This window comes from Lycium ferocissimum, chromosome 6, assembly GCF_029784015.1.
Source record: "Lycium ferocissimum isolate CSIRO_LF1 chromosome 6, AGI_CSIRO_Lferr_CH_V1, whole genome shotgun sequence".
Lineage (NCBI taxonomy): Eukaryota > Viridiplantae > Streptophyta > Magnoliopsida > Solanales > Solanaceae > Lycium > Lycium ferocissimum.
The window spans coordinates 72,738,366-72,757,985 of NC_081347.1; the positions used below are offsets into that span (position 1 = coordinate 72,738,366).

The 19,620-nt window shown below is 32.0% G+C and overlaps 2 protein-coding genes and 1 long non-coding RNA gene across 5 annotated transcripts in view; 2 read left to right on the forward strand and 1 right to left on the reverse strand.

Moving 5' to 3' along the window:
- LOC132060358 (uncharacterized) overlaps positions 1–1,399 on the forward strand; it is a 5,739-nt gene extending 4,340 nt beyond the window's left edge. Inside the window, exons 4-6 of the mRNA XM_059453378.1 lie at positions 1–88; positions 281–382; positions 1,014–1,399. The exon at positions 1–88 is cut by the window's left edge and continues 11 nt beyond it. Coding sequence (XP_059309361.1) covers positions 1–88; positions 281–382; positions 1,014–1,235 — 412 coding nt within the window. The 3' untranslated portion in view covers positions 1,236–1,399. The remainder of the gene's footprint in view (positions 89–280; positions 383–1,013) is intronic.
- Positions 1,400–1,532: 133 nt separating this feature from the next.
- Positions 1,533–3,804, reverse strand: LOC132060359 (uncharacterized). The gene is made up of 3 exons (XR_009415921.1): positions 3,606–3,804; positions 2,799–2,949; positions 1,533–1,822 (listed from the first exon to the last, which is right to left on the reverse strand). It is a non-coding gene; the product is annotated as an uncharacterized LOC132060359 (long non-coding RNA).
- Positions 3,805–14,417: 10,613 nt separating this feature from the next.
- Positions 14,418–19,620, forward strand: LOC132060360 (scarecrow-like protein 21). 3 transcript variants are annotated; one of them, XM_059453379.1, is made up of 2 exons: positions 14,418–14,486; positions 17,622–19,620. In XM_059453379.1, exon 2 carries the CDS (start codon positions 17,754–17,756, stop codon positions 19,338–19,340), a length of 1,587 nt encoding a protein of 528 aa, XP_059309362.1. In that variant the 5' UTR covers positions 14,418–14,486; positions 17,622–17,753; the 3' UTR covers positions 19,341–19,620. The 3 variants fall into 3 exon arrangements, with proteins under 3 accessions (XP_059309362.1, XP_059309363.1, XP_059309364.1); XM_059453380.1 differs by lacking the exon at positions 14,418–14,486 and adding an exon at positions 15,528–15,674; XM_059453381.1 differs by lacking the exon at positions 14,418–14,486 and adding an exon at positions 15,710–15,729.

The window sequence follows — 19,620 nt, forward strand, 5'->3', positions numbered from 1 at the left end:
TAAATACTCTTCAAGAGGGTGCTATGATTCTCTTGATAGCTCACCAAGGTCACCAGAATATGATCAAGAAGAAGCAACAAATTCTCTGGTAAGTACATTTGATGATAAGCAGAATCAAAGATGGTGGTAACCAGACAACCAATGATATCTGGCATAAATATGGATATATGTCTGCAATTTTTCTGTTCTATATTAGGATTCTTTCAGAAAGTATTTGGCTATGTGACATTTCAAGCATAAGTTTCAGAGAGTTACTGAGTTGTTCTTTGGTTTCCTCTAGGAATTCAGTTCCGAGAACACAATTCCTGGCAGTCCAGATGACATGCTTCTCAAGGACTTAAATCCCTGCTTAACACCTTATTCCACCAAGACGAAGTCCAAGGTGAGTGTCTCATGACCCAATAAATGTAGCATGACCGGGTTGTTCAAAGTTATTTCTCCGCTAAAAGCTTAAACTGTTAGAAAGATCACACTTTATATACTTAATTATGTTTTCAACACACCCCTCATTGATTCTTTTTTGACAAGTCAAGCATGTTGAAGTTCATCTTGATAATAACGACGATGAAACTCGAATTTAGGACCTCTGTCTCCTTTGATACCATGTTAAAAGTGTGTGGTCATCTCAACTAAAAGCTTAAGCTATCAGAGCTGACACATTTTTATATACTTAATCTTTTCTACTGTCATAGTTTGGAAAAAATTGAATAAATACCCCCAAACAATATAGTTTTACTTGTGTCCAAAGGGAGTTTCTCAAAGTTATAATTCATCCTTCTCCAGATATTAGTCAAACCTCTATATAACAATGTTGTTTGTCTAGATATTTTTTGGCTGCTATAGCAAGATGTTGTTATAGAGAGGTTTGACTTATATTGCATACATGTCAAACATCAAGGTTAAAATTTCCGAATTCACAATCATTTGAAGTTTCCTAGAATCATTTCAAAACATGGTGTTCAATTCTTCTTACCAAGGTGAACTCTTTTGATGCCTAATGTGATTTCTTTTAGGAATTTGAGTTCCACTCTCCGGAAGACAAGAACTTGCTTAAAAACAATATACAAGTGTATCATAAGACTAGCTACAGCTACAATTCTTGCGCAAGCAAAGTATCGAAAAGTTCATCAGATCGTAGTCAATGTTCAAAGGCAGCCAACAGCTCAATTCGCGCAGCTCGGGGATCTGGTGAAAGCAAATACACATACAGAAAGCGGATCCACAATATGTTCTAAGTTATCCTTGATCCTTGAGAACAATTTTCTTGCCAGCATTCATTTTGTTTGTATGGTATAAGACATGCTGGCAAGAGTTAGAAAGTATAATAATAATTATGCGTTAGTCCCAAACAAGAGTCAGAAGGTGCTCATATCTATTTAAATTTCGCCTTTGCTTTTTCCTTTTTTCCCCTTATTTAACAGAAAAAGTTTGTCACTTCCAAATTTGAAACGCTTGAAGTAGCTTTAGGAAAATGTTCATTCACATTTGATATTTTACGTCAAACTAAGTAATTTAACCTTAAGAGAATAACAAATTAAAGTGGGAAGATGCAATATGTAACTATGAATAAGTTACAAATGTTTATGTGCAACACTTGTATTTATTCGTCTGAAGCAAATATCGAGTGCAAATAAAGCTTTTCCCTTCATATTTTTATACTAAAACCTCTCCTAAGTAGCAAAAAAGCTAGTTTAATTTCTCTAATAAGCTCATAAAGTTTCTGATTTAAATTATTCTTTTATTTTCCTGGAAAAACTAAAAGCTTCCATCTATCTTGGTAGCAATCCACCATTAAGTGCCATCATCACAACCTGGAAAATAACTGTCACATTTCCAAATGGGGAAAAATAAAGTTAATCATCCCACCAATATGGATAAACATCAGAGTTCAAATTGAAATTTGGAAATAATTCTCATTTCCATCAAACGTTTAGGGGTTGATTTGTTTTGAGGGGCTGAAAGGGAAGAAAGTATCTAATTTTCATTGGAATGCAAGGAGATGAAGCAGTTGAGAAGAAAAGCCGAAAATCATTCATCACGATATATATGACTAAGCATATTAGACTTTCAGTTAATTGAATTGTGCACTTTTGATCCCTTGTGAATAATCACAAATTTACCATAATTATTAACCAGTCTACTACTTAATTACTCATGTGTTATGTTAAGCTTATTATGTTACTTCATATTTGACGGTAATAAAATTGGGAAAATTATGCTTTGTGTCTATTTTTGAAAGTATTTACGCCACGTAGCCCATACTTTGAGTTTGTTACCTGATTCAGCCCATATATGTGTATAAACACCTTTTATACACTTCATAAAAGGTTGATATATTATGTATAATGCTTTCCCCCTGGTATAATATTGTAAATTGGGTTGCGTGACGTAATAATTTTCAAAAGCTGTATATTTTTGTAAATTGTCAAAATAAAACGTACTTTCTACTTGAAGGGATCAAAAACATATATTTTAATTAATTGAAGATTAAATATACTGAATCATATATCACAGTAACCAAAAACAGAATTTACCAATAACTTAGGAACCGAAAGTGCTGTTAACGGCGGCAGCAGCAGCAACAACAACAAACGACAACAATTATGACAACGACAAGAACGACAGCAAAGACCTTACTTTTTTATTTGTAAATTGTAACATGATGAGTTCTTATGATTGGTCAAATTAATTATGAGCTATATCATTAACTTAATTAAGAAGAAAAGAAAGACTAGTATATAGAGCTGCATGGTGTAAAAAAGAATTAAAATGGTTGAGGGATTAGGAAATTAGCTTACAAGATCCAACGAATAAAACAGCAAAGAGGACAAGAAAAACATGAATTGGCTCTAATCCTTTGTTGCCTCTATGATTTTGCAATATTCCCCTCTTTGTGATGTTCTTCTCAAACTTAGCCACTTTCTTCATTGCAACTCTTTTTGAAGTTGTCTATATTCACAAAAAATTCACTTTTAATCATCTTAATAGAAACAAATGAGAAGCAATTATAGTAAATAAAATCCTATTATGAAGACACCTTTTATTTATTTATTTATTTATGATCACGTCATCGGAGGCGGATCCAGTATTTGAACTTTCTGGGTCAGAGATTCTTGAACATCGACCTCGAGTGTTAATAGCTAGACTCAAAATTTAATATTTGTATATATTTAGTGATTTTCTTTTAACACAAATATAAAGTTTGGACTAAAGCTATTGGATTCTGTCGTACTTACATTCCGCATCCGCCCATGAATGTAACCCCTCCGTTTTCTTTTTTCCCTTCCGGCCAGTTGCGGAGCCACATAGGCTCAGGGGTGTTCAGTTGAACATATATTGTTAGAAATGTATACTGTGTATATACGTTAGATACTTTTGATACATATATAGTATAGTACTTATTAAATTTTGAACGGTCTTGAATAACCTTAGCGAAATTTCTAGATGCGCTACTGTTTTTGGCTGTGCAATAATTAAGACATACTGATAATCCATGATATTTGAAACTCAAACATAAACCTCTTTGTTATAAATATACTAAAGAAAATAATACTACAATGCATGTATTAACTACACGTAACACTTGAAGGGGAAGATGATCTTACCATTGACGTGTTCCTTGCGTTGGTTTGGTTGTACTTAGCACTATATATACGAACGTCTGTCAAATTTATGTGATAACGAAGAAGAAGGAGATATGTTCTTAATGCTGCAGTATTATTTTCTTTAATGTGATAGTAATATATAAAGTATCGTTTTTCCCCCCTTCGACATGAAACGTTGGAAGAGTAAAGAAAAACATGAGACTTGTCAGCTAAAAAGTGATTTCCTCTTTTGTTATGCCTCGACAGACTTAGAAATACGGAATTTTAGAAAAGTGAAAGCATTCATTGCTACTTATAACTCGAATTTATTTCTGAGATTTTCTTTTATTTTCGCACCTCATGTTCGGTATTCGTTTTGGGACCCGACTAATTCGAATTCGCCTGGAGAGTTTCTCTTTTGAAGTGTAAAACGCTCCCTACCAAAGACGACTCTATACTTAGGACTCAAACTCAAAACTCTGATTAAAGATGAAGCGATACTTATCACTCTATCACAACCTTTGATGAAGAGACTTTAATTTTCCTATAATTAATGGACCTACTTATCATTTATGCTAGTTGATAGTTTAATACAGGATAATTTGCATTTAAATATTGACAAATTTTTATTTTAATCATTATGATATTTAACTAAGCAAATTTAATCTGACAATTGAGAGTTTGAGATTGATTCCCTCAATTCACGTTAACTTATCAATTGGGCAACGATTTTTGGCCTTTTAACAATAGGTCAAGCTTCAATGGGTTTATTAATATTAGAATAGAATTTAATAAGAGGTTTTAATGACCAGTCAAACTTATGATGACCTAAGAATGATGAGGTTTCATAGATCGCATCATCATGACGCTTGTACTCCCTCCGTTCACTAATTGTCCATTTTTTACTTTGCACACTTATTAAAAACTAATAATTGAAATATGTATTTTATTATAATGCTCATATTAATAGGTATATAGTCTCATTGAATTTAGAAAATAATTTTGAAATAAATAATTCATATTAAGGGAAAATAAGAATTTATTTTTTTATCTTTTCTTGATATGGTAAGGTGAGCACACGTAAAAGTTAAAATTTATTTTTAGTACAGTGGACAAATAAAAGTCAACGGAGGGAGTAGTAGTTAATTAATTTATTATACTTGACTGAATTAAACAAAGAATCTACAAAACTGACTGAATATAATATTTTTTTTCCATGGCTAAATTTGGGGTTGGTCTCCTGACCCTTTCTTTTTCCGTAATTAATTCCTGGCCCTACCATTTTCAGAATAACTCAATAGGAATTTGGACATAGATGCAAAAAATGAAATACTATTTGAAATCAATATTTATCTTATAATATAAAATATCAACTTAAAATAAATGAAAAAATATTGCAAGTGAAATAACGACTTTCACTCATAAACTCATTCATTCTCATCGATTCACTCACTCTTGACAATCTTCCCTCTTTACATCTCTATCTACTTTTTTTTTTTTGTTAGAAAATATAATTTAAGGATGAGAGATTTTAATTAACTAGGTCTACAATGATGGAAGCACGGGCGGTGCTAGCGGACGCAAGGGGAATCTCTTAGACAAAAATTATTTGGGTCACTTTTTACATGTATAAATTACATCTCAAAAATCAAGAAACTTAACATATTTTATGTAATCACACTCATAGAGTAGATATCAACATTTTCACCAAGAACTTGCATCTCTTATGTATATTAAAAAATATTTGCGTGTGTTAACACCTTTACACCAATCAAAATTAATTCCCTCTTCAATTGCCATATATGTCAATTAGACTTTTAAAAATAAATCATAAATTTCATGTTTTTTCTAGAGTAAGGGACTTCCATCAAAGTCAAGTGATTTAATATTTTACATTATATCATTTATTATGACTTTAACAACTAAAAATATATGTCCACTTTTACTTGGATATATATAGTTTGAAAAAACACTTTTATACATCAAATTTGTTTTTTCTCATTTTTTTATTGCTTATTGGTATCGGATGAATATTAGGTAAACATGAGGCAAAGAAATTATAAAAAAAAATGACACGATTATACTTACATGATTAAATATTATAGCATTAATTTAAGGGATTTTGAAGTTTCTTTTGTGTGTTTTCCATACTAATAGAAAAGAGGAAGCAATTAAATAATAAAAAGATAAATCTTTAAGCATTTTTTTTTATATAAAAATTTGATACATAAGATGGTTTGTCCTATGAGGTATAGTGAAGATCAAATATTTAACCATTACTTGACATAAGTATATAAAAAATTTATTAATCGTGGGGTGCCATGCCAAACCCGAAGAATTTCTTATTCTTAATCTCTTAGACAAAAAATTACACTACTTATATAAATTACAATTATTTTATGTACATAGAGTAGATATTCATGAATTTCTTAAAACTATTTCGTGTGTTATTTATAATTTTAATCCCCTTTGCCATTATATTCAATGACTTTTAAAGTCAAAACCTCTACCATTATAGAGTAAGGGACTTGCATCAAAGTCAAGACTCAAGATCACCTTCTATCATTTATTATGACTTTAACAACTAGAATTGGATTTTGACACTCATCAAATTTTTTTTTTTTTGTATCGGATGAATATTACGTGAGGCGAGTTATTGACACGATTATACTTACATGATTATATTATAGCATCTTTTTTGTGGTTTTCCATACTAGATTTAGTATCTTTAAGCATTTTTTTTATATAGATTTGATCCATAAGATGGTTTGTCCTATGAGGTATAGTGAATTAAACCATTACTTGACATGATCTTATTCTTATCGTTATTTGATTGCATATTCTAGTCTTGTTATTGCCATTCTTTTGAAATTTATTATCTATAATGCAATTTTTAGTCTAATCTCTTTGGAGAAAAAAATCCCCTATGTATAACCTATTCAAATATAGTGCTTGAGTTTGAGTTTAAAATTTTATTTAATTTATTTGATTTATTGAGTTTGAAATTTATTATCTATATTAATTTAGTGATTTTTTTAAGATTTCCTTTTTAGTTGTTTAACTTAAATTCTCTTATTTTATTCTTAATAACATGCTCATATTGCTATAAAAATATTATCACATATTTAAAATTTAACCATACTTTTGATATATGCATCAATGTTATTTTCATTTAATTTCGGATATCATCAAGCATTGTCACATTAAATAAATTGAAGGAGTAGGTTTCTAGTTTTCATTTTCTTTTACAATATATAACCAAGTGCATGCAAGCTATGTAAGCAAATTTCGTCAACATGTATGGAACTTTGACAAAATTATCCCAGTGAGAGAGAGAGAAGACTGATATTTTGTCTGATTGTTCACTTGTCATAATTTCATTATTATTCATTTGACCCTTTCAAATAGAGACAAAAACGCATAAAAATTAAAGAAAGCAACCATAAGGTCAATTTTAGTTATGTCGTTTACTTAATTCAATTAAGGCATTTTTCTTTTTACTAGTACATGGTTTTTTGCACCAAGAGAATCATGGGTTGTAGTTTATCTATTTTTTTATCATTTAATAATCTAGTTTTTGACTTCAATCTTGTCTTCTTTTGATTCTTACCAAGCAAGGGTCTCTAATAGAAGAGATTTAAGTTCATTCAAGAAAAAAGAACAGGAAAACAGAAAAAAAAAAAAAGGAAAGATAATGATGATTGATGGGTCCATTAATTATTCTTATATTATTTAATCATCATTATTCATTCTCTTTTTGCTAATTTTATCTTGGACCATCATTATTATCAACACGATCCAAACGTTGTTTAATTATATTTATGTTCGTGCTAGTTCCCCTGTATCAATATAAGCATAAACATTGTGATGAGAGACTAATTACTTTCTAACCATCAGTTGTTTTTAAATACAATCAAATAATTCAGTAATGATGCTAGGATTTTCATCAAGGATTCATCATCTATTATATACATAATAAATTCGACCTTGTATGTACATATTGATTTCCAGGAAGGGGATTTCAGACCCCTTCCTGACCCTGGTAAATATAGTCACTTCTATCAAGGAAATAACATGATTGGACCAAATTATTAACAAATGACATACTTAGACTATTTCACATAGGTACCATCTGTTGTTAGTAAATGAGGGTAAATACAATCCCCTTTCAAAAGAAAAAAATATGATTGACACAACTATTAAAGAAGAACATATCAGAACTATTTTATACCGTTCGAGAGCTTTGAATGTTTTTCTACATAATTTTCTTATTGGAATGACTTTGAATCACTATACCACGAGCTTAATTGACTTTAAAAACGTGATAAGAAGGATGAAAATGACAAGGGAAAAAGCATGAGAATATCCAATTTTGGAGTAGATAAATGAAACAAAAGGATAAGGGAAAATCGTTGTAATTTCCCTTTCTATCATAAATGCTAATTTCCTTTTGTAAAAGTTAGCCACAAATTTAGTGGTGAATGAATATTGTGAGTGTGACATAGTGTTTGTTTCTACCTTCCAAGAGCTTATTCAAATTAAAGAACGTCAACCAAACAACGCTCAACGTCACTCGCTTACGCGGTCTTCCGGGTCCACATTATATATTTAACTGGCCGGTGCTTGCCGTCGTAATCGCCTCTCTGTTTCAATTTATGTGACGCAATATGAAATTTCAAATAAAGAGACGAAGACTTTTATAATTAATGGTCTTAAATATTTTATATTATTTGTGTGCTTGTAGAATTGTGACCTTAAATAAATATGATACTTTCTCCGTCTCATAATAAGTGTTATCTTAGCAAAAAATAAGCATATTGAGAAATTAATAATGTAATGTAAGGTTTTTACTAAATTACCCCTATATAATAGAAATAAATTACTTTTTCCTCTTTACTGTATCATGCACAAGTAGTATTCCTTTTGATATTGAGAATCCAGCAATATTAAGTTACTATGTGGCTTTTTCAATAGATCATTTAGATGTTACTTTAACTTGTCAGTTTTGTCCAAGGGTAAAGTTGAAAAAACTAGTCAATTTATGTCTTGATTTTCTAAAGTGACACTTATTATGGGATAATTTTTTAAGCTAAAATGACATTTATTATGGGACAGAGGGATTATTTGTGTAGCTATTAATTCATTTGTTAAAGATAAAAATGAGAAGTTTATAATTAAGTTGTTTTCAAATAAATATTTCATTTTATTTGATACAGCCTAATAAAACAATAGTGACACGTGCAAACCTTAAGAGTGGGAGTACCTAGTAATACATGATATTTTTGGGATTTCAAAAACCGCCTTCTTTGGGAGGGATCAATTTTATGACATGCTAGAGAATAAATCCGCGCTTTGCGCGGTTGGCTAAAGGAATTCTTCTTTGAAAAGATTAGAGCCCCTGAATATGAGGATAGCATCTACAAATTATTTATCATTAGTGAAGTGGGAGCTACAATATTCAATATTAACCTTTTTTTTTACGTAATTTATAAAATAGTAAATCAAGAAATACATTTGTAAACAATATTAAAATTGTTTGTGATATTTTAGAAAGGTGAGAATAAAAATGTAAGAAAGTGATAATTATCTACATCTCCAAACCCGTGACCACTTAAATGATTAGCGAATGATTGAATTTTCGCTTGTCAACAAAATTTATGAGTTTAATGGACATATATTTGGAATAACAAATTGAAGCGGAACCAATTACTATTTCCTCTATCTTAATTACAACTTAACAAAATTTCCACGAAATAGTATATACAATCCTCCTCATTGATCCCTATGATTGTATACAAAATAAATACAAAAGAGACAAAAATTGCAACATTACAACACCGACGAAAGTAGATTTATTTGTAAATATAAAAAGGAACGAAAAGAATCTATACATTTCTTTATTTTTCTTTACGCAATAAATGTTTCACTATATAATTTTCCATGTTTCTACTTGTTCAAAATCATAATTTAATGCCGCTATCAATATATAAAACCAGCAAATTACATAAAATAAAATAAAATAAAACTAAAAATATATAATTGCAGAACATGTCACGGCACAACAATAAGGTGAAAAATAATGAAAGCGAATTTGAATTAATCACAAATATTATATATTCATATCATATCAACAAAAAACGTCTTCGAAGAATGTAATGAGATGGTTCTTCCATATTTAGCTAAAGATCTCGAATTTGAGCCTCTAGAATTAACGAAGAAACCCCTCATAGAAGGCCATGTTGGATAATCCCAGTGATCCCATGAGTTAATTTTGTTACCAACCTCTTTACTATACAATTTTTCTATTTAGTGCACAAAAGTTATTTGTAGTAATAAAATTGCTGACTAAAAATATGAATAAGAAAGTACTCAACCATTAAAAATTACTTAAGAAATATATAAGATGTGGAAACATGAGAAACATTGAATTACCTCCTCATTAGTCATCCAAGTAAATTAGAATAAGAATAAGAATCCAAACAGCTAGAATATAAGAAATAAACAGATTAATTAGAGGATAAACTGTTGGGAATATAATAAGAACCAAGCCATCATTATAAATTAATTATGTATTATAATTTTATCATCATAAAATGTAGTACGGTACTAAATAGTAGGGGAAAAGAAAGAAACAATATTGAATAAAATAACGTACAAATAACACGAAGAGCTAGAAAGGATAGTGGAATCATATTTTTGGGACCTGAATCAGAGAGGGAAAAACGAAAATACTTACAAATAGAAATATAGTTAGATCCAAATATTACAAGAAATGACAATAAAAGAAAATGAAAAAGCAAAATCGCATTTTAATTGATATCATCAAATTAACTTCTAACGGTCTATAGTAAAAGCATGCTTATTCAATGTATAATATGCTAGAACACGTATGAGAATCAACTCCATAAATATTATATACGGTATTCATTGAAAAAAAATATATAAACATTAGATGAAGTAGATGATGAACCTGAATATGATCAATCATGCCAAATGTTGCCACGGCACTCTTTCACCTATTCATGTGAAGATACAAATAATACAGAAAGACATGTTTTATGAAGTTAGATTAATTTTTTTTTTTTAAGATTAACCAAATTTTAAGAAGACAAATTTGCTATTGTCAAGACCTTTTGAACAAAACACATGGATGGGTAATTTAATCATCATTATCAGACCTCAAAAGAAAAATAAAAACCTTCCAGAAAATATGTAAAATTTCAATATTATGCTAGTGAGAAATTTAAATAACACTAATGAAATGCATTATTACCCGTTCAAGAACATCTGGAGGAAGAAAAATAAGGGCCAAGAGGAGGACATTCTTAGTTGGTTGGCTGTTGAAGAAGCCCCATATTTCTACGTTGTAATATTGTTTTATTGCATAATTAATCACTAAATTAATGACATTGACTTTTCAGCTTTCTAAACTGAAAGAGACATGGTAATTAAGAGAATTAATGTGATTAAAAATTTACTTGTAGTTTTTATAATATAGAATATAAGTAGAAAAAATTAAGAAAAATGCCAAAAAAAATGAGAAAAAAGATAAATGTGATCCTTGGCCAAAGAGAGGTGCCACATAACTCTTCTCTTGCCTAGCTTTCTATTATATATAGATTATGTATATTATTTTGGTTATATAATCCTTTTTATAGCATGTCGATGAAATATAGCATGAGAAATAAATAAACATTGAAAATCTTTGTAGGGTTATTTTTTCCCGAATTGTAACGGATCATAAAAGATCTTTTCCTTCATATATATAAGACAAGTGACTCTAAAATGTGACTTTTGTAAGTTTTTAGTATTCTTGATTTTTCCATTAATTAGCCAATATTAGGATTACTTTAGACAACTCTAGTTTGTCATTAATGATCTTGTCAAAGTCAAAACTAATTACTCCCTCCAGATTAAAAGTGTTTACTTAGCCTTTTTTTCTTGGGTAAAAAAGAGTGTTCACTTATCAAATCAAGAAAGAATTAACTTTATCTTTCTAGATTTGCCCCTATTAAGTGCTATGTGATCAAATCCCAAGATCTATTAATTAGGAACAGTTTAGTTAAATTAATAATTTTTGTCTATTTTCTCTAGGAGTCAGTATTTTTTTAAGGGGGGGGTGCAAATGGCTAAGTGGGCACTCTTTTTTATCCGGAGGGAGTAGTAAATCTTCTGTCCCATTGTTATTTTCCTATTCAGCTCGTTAGCCATAGTTAATCTGATCAATTTTAGGCAAAATTCAATGTAACCATAATCTGATCCATTTTAGGCAAAAATTCAATGTAGTATCTTGTATTTATGTCAAAATCTAAATCTTAAATGAACAACGCTCTTAAAAGCACTTTTTTCATTCGCATCTAGTTTCAGAATGATACAGCTATAAAAATACAGATGGAGATAAAATAGCTATTTTACGCGTTAAAAGTTTAATTTTAGAGGAGAATATTGAGAAACATTTGTAACATAATAATATTAACCATGGTAATTTGCCAAAAAAATGTTCCATCAATATTTATTTTTGAAGTGAAAGGAGTCATATTATTACGTAGTATTTTAGGGAAAGTAGACTTGTAGCTTAGTCTAACTTACAACTTTAATCACACTAATTTGATACAGGGTTCAAATTTCAATCAATTTGGATGTACTTGGTGTTTATGTCAAATCAATGAATGTAGGACGTGCTTTAAATTTAACTGCTTAGTTCATTATAAATACAGAATGTGAATAAGTATTAACGCTTTTTCTACTTGTTTCTTATTTTGATTACACCGGTATATTGTTGTTACGTATTGATTTACTTCCCCTTAACAAGTTAAAAATAAAAATAGTTTGGGAAAGAACATGTTCAAACATTGGTGAATTATTGCGTCGAGGTCAGAACTTTGGCTTGGTGATAAAAACGTAACTCGTGATTTCAGGGGCGGAGCTGATTCCGCTAATGGGTTCAACAAAATTCAATAATTTTAGCTTACATCATGTATTTATATCAAACGATCCACTTCATATGTACAAATAATTTATTCTGAATTTAATAAATAGTCCTTTTTATAAAGCAAAATCATAAACTCAAAATTCTTGTTCTGCCTCGATGTAATGTGTGACATACGATACGTCACTGGTTCAAACCCGACTACAAATAAATATGACCTCATTTACTTGAAAATTTGTAAGCATTTAGTTGATCGGATTCATTCACATGAAACATTCAAGTTCAAGTGAAAAGCCTCATAATTATGTGAAGAAAGATAAATAGTCAGATTCATCGAATTTAGAAACTATATGCGCCATTAATTCTAGAATATTTCTCGATTACATGAAAAATGAAAAGACATTAGTAAATGGCAAAATCAAGAAAAGAGACGAAAAGGTAGATATTACACGCACTTTTAGTAAATATTATGACAGACGAGAATATTCTTCATAACAGAAGATTAGAAAAAGACATTGCGCACGTGGTGCCACTGATTTTGAGATCTACATGGTATTCTAAAAGTAATAACATCATACTCCCTCCGTCAACTTTTACTTATCCAGTATTTCAAAAATAAATTTTGACATTTATTTATCACTTTTAATATATCAATAAAAGATAATTTTTTTCTGTTTTACCCATAATATTAATTATTCATTTCAAATTATCTTTCCAATTCATTAAAAATACACACCAATTAATATGAGTATCAAGATAAATGAAACACTTCATTTATTATTTCTTAAGGGGTGTGCAAAGTCCATAGTGTACAAGTAAAAGTGAACGGAGGGAGTAACTAAGAGGGCAATTTCCCTCAATTTTCGATCTTTTGACTACTCCCTCTTTTACTTTTTTTTTTTTTCACACTCGATGTCCAGTACCTGTATTGAAGTCCGACTATATTCGGATTCGCGCCGTATAGGACCCTTTGGAGGAAAGCGCTCTCTACCAAAGATTTTTTTCATACCCAGGGCTCGAACTCGAGACTTTTGGTTAAGGGAAGAGCAACCCCATCAGCTGCACCGCATACTTTGGTGGTCCTCTGTTCACTCTTACTTTTTCGCATATTAAAAATACATTTTCATTTTTACTTACCGCTTTTAGCATATCAAAAAAAAAAAAAATCATATTTTTACCCTTAGCATTAATTTAATTACTTATTCACACATTATTTTTCAAGACCTAAGACTAAACATCAATTAATATTGATATATTGTGGTAAAATACTTATATCATAATTATTGTTTCTTAAAGGATGTGCACACTGTAAACTGGACAAGTAAAAATAAACGGAGAGAGTATTATTTTTTTTCCAACTACACTTTTTTATTGAAGAACTGCATCTTAATAGTGCTCAATTCTCTAGAAATATTTAATAGTAAAAAAGAGTAATTTAGTAAAATATATATTATATTTATTGATTTCTTCTTTAATAGTCAAAAAGAGTACTGTAATTTAGTAAACTATACATTATGTTTATTACTTCCTCCGGATTAAAAAAGAGAGTTCACTTAGCCATTTTCACAACCCTTAAGAAAACACTAACTCCTAAGTAAAAATAGGTAACTTGACTAAAATGCCCCTAATTAAATAGGTATTGCATTTAGTCATCTAACACTTAATAAGAGCAAATTTGAAAAAGTAAGGTTAATTTTTTTTTAATTTGATATGTAAAAACTCTTTTTGAATAAAAAAAATAAAGGCTCAGTGGACACTCTTTTCGATTCGGAGGGAAGAGACTTATTTTAGAGGGAGGGACTGCATGGTATTCTAAGTAATTACATCATTATTATGAGGGCAATTTCCCTCTGTTTTTGAGTATTTTGACTATATAAGTAAATTCCAAAACACCCAAATTCTTTGTATTCTCAATCAACACAAGACACAAGGCAAATTCCTCTCCTCTCTCTGTTTTAGCAGAAGACACACAGGTTCTAACTTTCACCTTAATTCTTCCAAAAAAAAAAAAAAAAAACTTTTTGAGTAATCTTTTGAATTAATTCTATGTTTTTCATGTTACTTTTTTTTCTTTCTTTCTTTTAATGGGTGTTATATACTATGGTTTTCTTGGAAATTTAGTCCTACTGGAAAATGTTATGGACTTTTATTTTTTTATTAGTCTAAGTTGTGGTTAATGTGTGTTTAGCAGAAGACAAAAAGCTTCTAACTTTCATAATTCTTCAAAGAACATTTTTTTGAGTAATCTTTTGAATTAATTCTTTGATGTTCTTGTTACCATTTTTTTTAATGTTTTTTCTTTATAGGGTGTTATATACTCTAGTTTTCTTGGAAATCTAGTCCTGCTGAGAAGTGTTCCATTTTCAGTGGACTTTTGATTTTTTATTAGTCTAAGTTGTGTTTAATGTGTGTTTAGCAAAAACAAAAAGGTTCTAACTTTAATCTAAACTTTTCAAAATAACATCTTTTGATACTGTCTGAATTAATTCTATGATGTTTTTGTTACCCTTTTTCTGTTTTTTTCTTTCTTTATTGGGTGTTATATACTCTGGTTTTCTTGGAAAACTAGTCCTTCTGGGAAGTGTTTGATTTTCTATGAACTTATGTTTTTTTATTAGTCTAAGATGTGTTTAATGTGTGTTTAGCAGAAGACAAAAAGGTTCTAACTTTCATCTAAACTCTGCAAAAATACTTTTTTTTTTTTTTGGGATTCTTTTTAAGGTTCCTGATACTAGCTAAATTAATTCTATGATGTTCTTGTTACCATTTTATGTTTTTTCCCCCCCTTTATTGGGTAGTATTATGTACTCTGGTTTTCTTGGAAAATTAGTCCTAGTGGGAAGTGTTTACTCTGAGCTGTTTCCATTTACTGTTGACCTCTGGTCTGTTTAATGTGTGTTTAGCAGAAGACAAAAAAGGTTCTAACTTTCATCTGAATTCTTCCCAAAAAAAAAAAAAAAAAAATCTTTTGAGTAAATCTTTTGAAGGTTCCTGATACATTTTTTGATGATAAGGGAACCCGCAGCGCTACCTTTGGGTGCGCACGGGTAAATCCCGCTCCTGTGCAATAGCCCGTAAACCACACAGGAGAGACAAAGGTTCCTGAATTAATTCTTTTGAGCCGAGGGTCTATCGGAAACAACCTCTCTATAAAGGTAGAGGTAAGGTTTGTGTACGTCTTACCCTCCCTAGATCCCACTTGTGGAATTGTACTGGGTATGTTGTTGTTGTTGTTCTATTTTCTTCTTTATTGGGTATTATATACTGAGGTTTTCTTGGAAATTTAGTCTTACTAGGAAGTGTTTGATTCTCTATGGACCTTTGGTTTTTTTAATGTATGGTTTAAGTTTCTGGGGTTGTTAGTTTTTGGTGGTTCTTTGTGAAGTGATTGTGTTTTTGATATGGAGTTTATATTTCTGTGGCTTCTTTGGAGGTTAGTTGATTCTTAATATCAGGAAAGAATTAAACTAGAGTCTTTTAGGTCCTTGCTTTAAAAAAATGTAGAACTTTGGGTTGGGCTCATTTTTACTGGGGTCTTATTGGTTTCTCATTTCTGTTTGTGTGTCTTTAAAAAGGTTTTATCTTTCTTATTTTTTCTGCCATTTGCCAACTTAGGTTCAATGTTACATGCTAAGTAATCAGTAGAACGAGTTTTTTTGTTTCCATCCGGTGTTTGGTACCCGCATTGGGGTCCCTACTAACTCTGATTCACCCTGTGTAAGACCCACTAAAAAGGTTCCCTTTTTTCCTGGGCTTGAACCCGAGGCGTCTAGCTAAGGGTGCTGGTTGAGGGCAGAGATCTTATCTTTGTAGAGAAAATTGGTTTGTTTATGCAGTCCCTTGTTCTTTTTCTTTTTATTCTCATCTTTAATTTGAGTGGCTGATTAAGGTAGCAACTAAACATCTTATACTAAAGAGAGGGAAAACAACCTAGACCTTGTTAGTAGTGGCAAGCGAGGCGCGGATCTGGGGGGTGAAGATAAACAAACACAAAGCTTCATTCTTATACAAAGTGTTCACTTCTTATTCATCAGGTTACATTTAATTTGTAGCTGGAAGACCATAGCAAGTCGTGCTAGCCTAGGTTGGGGTTTGTTAATTTATCGATTGGTCTTGCTAGCTCTTCAAGATTGTGAGTGAATTTAAAGATCTATCTCTGCTCTTAAAGATTTTCTACTGCTTCTAGTTTATAACAGGATAATATTGATGTTAGGCGTATCATTTGTAAAGAAAATTCAACCATGGGGCTTTAGTTTTAGTACTTTTCTTATTAATAAACTTGTGATGGCGGTGATTTATGAGTTGATCTTAATTTGATAATACTAGTATTTCTCGATAAGTTTCTAAACCCTTGATAAATCTAGTCCTGCCTTTGCGTTTTTATCACGTCATTTTGGGAGTTAATAGACCAAAGACAATTCTGGTGCATTTGTTTGACTTTCTTTGTTCATTTACGAAATGCAGGTAGTTACATTTAATCTCCACCTAATTTGTCTTTCGTCATTAGGAGCTACAACACCAACTTATTAAATAGTGTCCTTTAATGTTTTTTTCCGTAATTCTTTCCTAGATATATCATGACTTCATCGCAACACTAATTACTCACTCTGGATTCGCTCGCGTAGTTTAAGATGAAAACTTAACTTGTTCTTTTTGTTTTTCCTTTACCTGTTTATGTAATGGTCCTATTTAGCTCACTTCATGACTATGCAAAGCAATATTTTCGTGACGGTGACATGTTTGAGGATTATTGAAACTATTGGATCTTCTGATATGATATGCATTTTTCATATTTCGAATGGTTTACACCTTGGTGAATGATTTTACTTTGTGTATTACCCAGTTCTTTGCTACATTCTTCTTTTGATGTTTGTACTTTGCCAGCAAAAAAATGTGGAATCTTGTCATAACATTTTCCTAATTCTGTGATGTTTTTGCTTACAGCATGAATAGAGTCCATAACTTCTTCGACACTGATCAAATTTGCATTTTGGCTTTAAAAGAAAGGCTTATCTGTTCTATTGTGACAAATCTCTTGTGGTCTTCAGTATTCGTTTTAAAGTTTCAAACTCACTAAGCATACTGATTATTTTTTTACTTCTTGGCAGATTGTTGGTTCTAACAATTTGATCGGCGGTGCACTCGAGTTATCCAATTTAGTGACACACATTCACTGATCACTACTCTTATTGACTTGACCCGCCCAAATTCGACTCAACCCGCCCATTTGCCACCCCTAGATGCAAGCATCTCAGGGACCACAAAGGTCGGGCAGTGTACATAGATTGTACCATCAGCCAATGCAGCAAGTTCAGCAATATTACACCCCTTTCCGTGCTCTTGACGACAACATTTATAACGATAGTAGCAGCTTCGGGACACAGATTTCTTTTCAAGCACAGAATGAACAGTTCTTCACTATTGACTCAGTTTCGCCTCCTTCCATGAGCTTCTCTCCTTTTTCTCCTCAATGTTCTCAATCATACATGTCTGATCCACATCGTTCCTATGACAACACTTGTGGTTCACCGGTAAGTGGTTATTCAGGAGTTGATGATGGAACCCGAAAGAACCATGTGCTGAGGGAACTTAAGAATACGTTGCAATGGCCTGAATCCGATATTGATGACAGCGGAAGTTGCTCCTTCAATGGTGTAGTCTCGAGACCTTCAAGGCGGAATCAAGTATCGGACATAGCCTCGAGATTGGACTTGAAAGAGCTACTCGTTGCGTGTGCCGAAGCAGTATCCGAAGCTGATATCTCGACTGCAGAAGTTCTGATGAATGTGTTGGAGCCAAGGGTATCGGTTTCTGGTGTACCTATGCAACGGCTGAGTGCATACATGTTGGAATGTCTAAAAGCACGATTATTATCCTCGGGGAGTATCATATACAAAAAACTGAAGTGCAACGAACCAACAAGCTCGGAATTGATGTCTAACATGCAAGTTCTCTATCACATATGTCCTTACTACAAGTTCGCTTATATGTCCTCCAATGTAGTTATCTGTGAAGCCATGAAGAACGAGAACAGAATCCATATCATTGATTTTCAAATTGCACAGGGAACTCAATGGATGTTGCTCATCCACGAACTTGCTCGTCGGTCTGGTGGACCGCCATTTGTCCGCATCACAGGCATCGATGATTCCCAATCAGCTCGTGCACGGGGCGGAGGCCTAAAGCTAGTTGGCGAAAAGTTAGCAAGCGTTGCCGAGTCATGCGGAGTGCCTTTTGAATTCCATGGTGCTGCGTTGTCGGGCTGTGAGGTCAAAATAGAAAACCTGCGAGTTAGACATGGAGAAGCTTTGGCGGTTAACTTCCCTTACATGTTGCACCACATGCCAGACGAGAGTGTAAGCACCATGAACCATCGAGACCGCCTATTAAGATTAGTCAAGAGCTTGTCTCCCAAAATTGTGGCCCTAGTTGAACAAGAATCGAACACCAACACTGCCCCTTTCCTTCCAAGGTTCCGTGAAACTCTAGATTACTATACAGCAATGTTCGAGTCAATTGATGTTGCCCGTCCGAGGGATGACATGCAGCGGATCAATGCCGAGGAGCATTGCATTGCACGGGATGTTGTCAATATAGTAGCATGTGAAGGGGCTGATAGAGTGGAAAGGCATGAACCTTTTGGCAAGTGGAGGTCAAGACTTTTGATGGCTGGATTTACTCCATGCCCGTTGAGTCCATCGGTTGGTGAGACCATCAAGGACATGTTGAAGGGTTATAGCCCGAATTATAGGCTTGCTGAGAGCCAGGGGGCGATTTATCTTGGATGGAAGAACAGAGCTTTAGCAACGTCGTCTGCTTGGCAATGACCTCTTTGCCTTCGCAATCTTGATATTAGCTTTCGGAAGAATAGAAGAGTGTTTCTTTGATTTTTTTTTTTTTTTTTCACAGAGGTAAGTTTCTGAAATCTTACTTGTACATCCTAGTGTAGGAATTAGCAGAGGAAACAGTAAGCTCCAGAGTAGACACCATCAACTCAACTGTTGATCAAAAATGGAAATAGCAGAGAAGATTTTGTAGCAATTGTCACTTTTACCAAACTTACCAGCTTACTTAATGATAAATCTGTTCTGTGCCTCCTCTCAGTAA

Bases quoted from the DNA above. Each gene is read 5' to 3' on its own strand.
- LOC132060360 (XM_059453379.1), top strand. From the start codon at position 17,754: ATGCAAGCATCTCAGGGACCACAAAGGTCGGGCAGTGTACATAGATTG.